This window comes from Apaloderma vittatum, unplaced genomic scaffold (genome assembly GCF_000703405.1).
Source record: "Apaloderma vittatum isolate BGI_N311 unplaced genomic scaffold, ASM70340v1 scaffold31571, whole genome shotgun sequence".
NCBI classification, from domain to species: domain Eukaryota; kingdom Metazoa; phylum Chordata; class Aves; order Trogoniformes; family Trogonidae; genus Apaloderma; species Apaloderma vittatum.
The window spans coordinates 8,319-9,337 of NW_009699010.1; the positions used below are offsets into that span (position 1 = coordinate 8,319).

At 47.6% G+C, this 1,019-nt stretch overlaps 1 protein-coding gene across 1 annotated transcript; it reads right to left on the bottom strand.

The window, feature by feature from the left end:
- Positions 1-342: 342 nt before the first annotated feature.
- LHX1 (LIM homeobox 1) lies at positions 343-968 on the bottom strand (the record flags this gene model as incomplete). Its single annotated transcript, XM_009878223.1, has 1 exon — positions 343-968. A coding segment is annotated over one exon (380 nt), but the record flags the coding sequence as incomplete, so codon positions are not given.
- Between the last annotated feature and the right edge of the window lie 51 nt (positions 969-1,019).

Consider the following 1,019-nt stretch of genomic DNA (forward strand, 5'->3'; position numbering starts at 1 on the left):
ACAAAAGGAAAAGGAAAAAGAAAGTTGTCCCACCTGGTAGTCAGCAGGCTGAAATGGCTGAAGCTAAAAAGAGTTTCTTGTTGTCGAACTTTCTGAGAGACAAAAATTAACAAACAAATTCATAATGCCAGTACCATCCTTAACCGGGAACGCTAGAGTTCTTGAAGCTTTTTTTCCCCCTTTTTCTTTGACCTTTCCTTCATTCAATTATCTTTTTGTTTGTTTGCTTTCTGTGTTTTGTTTTGTTTTTTAATTAGAAGTTTCTAAGGATTGTGGCTCTTAGGATGACGTCCGACAGGGTAATCAAACTGACGCCATCCTACGGCATGGCAGCACTTTACTGTACAGCTTCCCCAGTTTCTTTGTCAATGGTACAAAAAAAGTCCCCTTGCTTGTTTGATACAACCATAACATGAAGATTGTCCTGGTCTAGAGCAAAGCTTGCCTTGGAGCGATTTGGATTCAGTTCGTTCCCAAGGTAATATTGTCTTAGGGCAGGAGAGATGTTATATTTATTCATTTCTGTACACCGTAACAATAAGCAGACTAGATGATCATCACTTACTTAGACCCAAGTTTGTTTTAAAGCTACCACACAGCTGCTTCATTCATTTCTGGTGGATGTGACAAGTGATTGCCATAGTTAGCACCACCGTTGACGGATATCGATGAAAAAGGAGGGCTGGGGCCAAAAACTTCGGCGGACATGGAGTGCAAGGACCCGGGCAGGTTGGGTTCGGGGCTGGGCGAGTCTCCTGGCGGATGCGACATGATGTCGGTGAAGCGCTGAGCCTCACTGGAGGGGTGATGTCCGGGCAGGGGGTGATCCATGGCCCCCAGGGGAGTGCCTGATGGCCCCGAGGAGGGCACGAACGGGAGATCCACGGGCGTCTGGGCTTGCGAGGAAGGAGGTCCTTGCGGGAAGAAGTCGTAATTGCTTCCAGGGCCGTAATACTCGCTCTGGTAATCTGGGGGAGAAGGAGAGACAGAGGCAAGGTGACGCACGGGCAAAGAAACGG